Source organism: Aplysia californica, unplaced genomic scaffold (assembly GCF_000002075.1).
Source record: "Aplysia californica isolate F4 #8 unplaced genomic scaffold, AplCal3.0 scaffold00502, whole genome shotgun sequence".
Classification (NCBI taxonomy): domain Eukaryota; kingdom Metazoa; phylum Mollusca; class Gastropoda; order Aplysiida; family Aplysiidae; genus Aplysia; species Aplysia californica.
Genome location: NW_004797772.1, coordinates 183,733 through 184,822, shown reverse-complemented (window position 1 = coordinate 184,822; position 1,090 = coordinate 183,733). Strand labels below are relative to the sequence as shown.

Genomic DNA, 1,090 nt, shown 5'->3' with positions numbered 1-1,090 from the left:
CCCCCCCATATTGTCATCATTTACGTTACCGTCCGAAATGATGACATTTCTATCGATAACACAGTTAAGGACAGTATTCTGTCTTTGTGGATATCTCCTCCGCCCTAGATGGGGCACCTGGAAATCGTGTTTTGGGGTCAAATTATGCAAATTGGGGTTAATACATATTATAGTACGTGGATATTTCCTGAACAATATCCAGAAACGTATGTAAGCCTTGCTACACCCTAAAGCTGTGTTTTTTCCAGATTTTCTGCGAAAGCACATCATGTTTTCCAGCCTGTTCTTACCTTTATCGGTTGTTTTCTCACAATTCTATTTTTTCACACATTGTCCCATTTTTCTGCTCTGTTTCTTTTTTAATTTCAATGTAACTTTCACAGGATACCAAGATAACCTAGTTCTAAATTTTGGCGTGTTGAATTTTTGATTAATGGAGTAACTCTGGATTTATGGGCGTAGAAAGCATGCATTTTTCACTTTTTTCATTTTTTTTGCAACTACCCAATTGTAAGTGTCATGAAATAGAAACTAAAGCATATATCAAAAATGCAACAAGCCAATTTAAGAGCTACATGTTAACTGTTGGAACACAAAACTAGAAGTGAATCAGTTAATAAATAAGGGAACAAAATGGGATTGAAAAAGGTATACAAAATCCAATATGGCCTCCGTTTCCATAGCAGCCGATTCACAATATAATTTTTGAACTATTGATTTAAAATCCCTAATAACACACGATGTCACACTGCAAATATGGGCACTCTAGGCCTCGTAATAGCCAAAATAGACCTCAGGTGCCCCACCATGCAACCCTTAAGGACCGTATAGTGTCTACGTCGATACCTCCTCAGCCCCAGATGTGTGCGGACGTTCAGGGTCTGGGTCCCCGACCAGTTGTACTCCTCCACCAATGTATGGTAGTCACCTGTGACACCGTCACCGACAACGGTGGCTGGATCGTGATACAGGTGAGATCAACGTTATGTAATAGCAATAAAAATAATAGTAATCATCATCAGTATCATAGTCATCATCATCATCATCATCATCATAATAATAATCATCATCATAATAATAATAATAATGA

General features: G+C 38.0%; 1 protein-coding gene across 1 annotated transcript in view; it reads left to right on the top strand.

Moving 5' to 3' along the window:
• Positions 1 to 1,090, top strand: part of LOC101853576 (angiopoietin-4) — a gene marked incomplete in the record, with an annotated part of 12,770 nt that overhangs the window by 5,148 nt on the left and 6,532 nt on the right. The window contains 1 exon segment of the mRNA XM_013086768.2: positions 855 to 971. Within this exon segment, the coding sequence (XP_012942222.1) occupies positions 855 to 971 (117 nt within the window).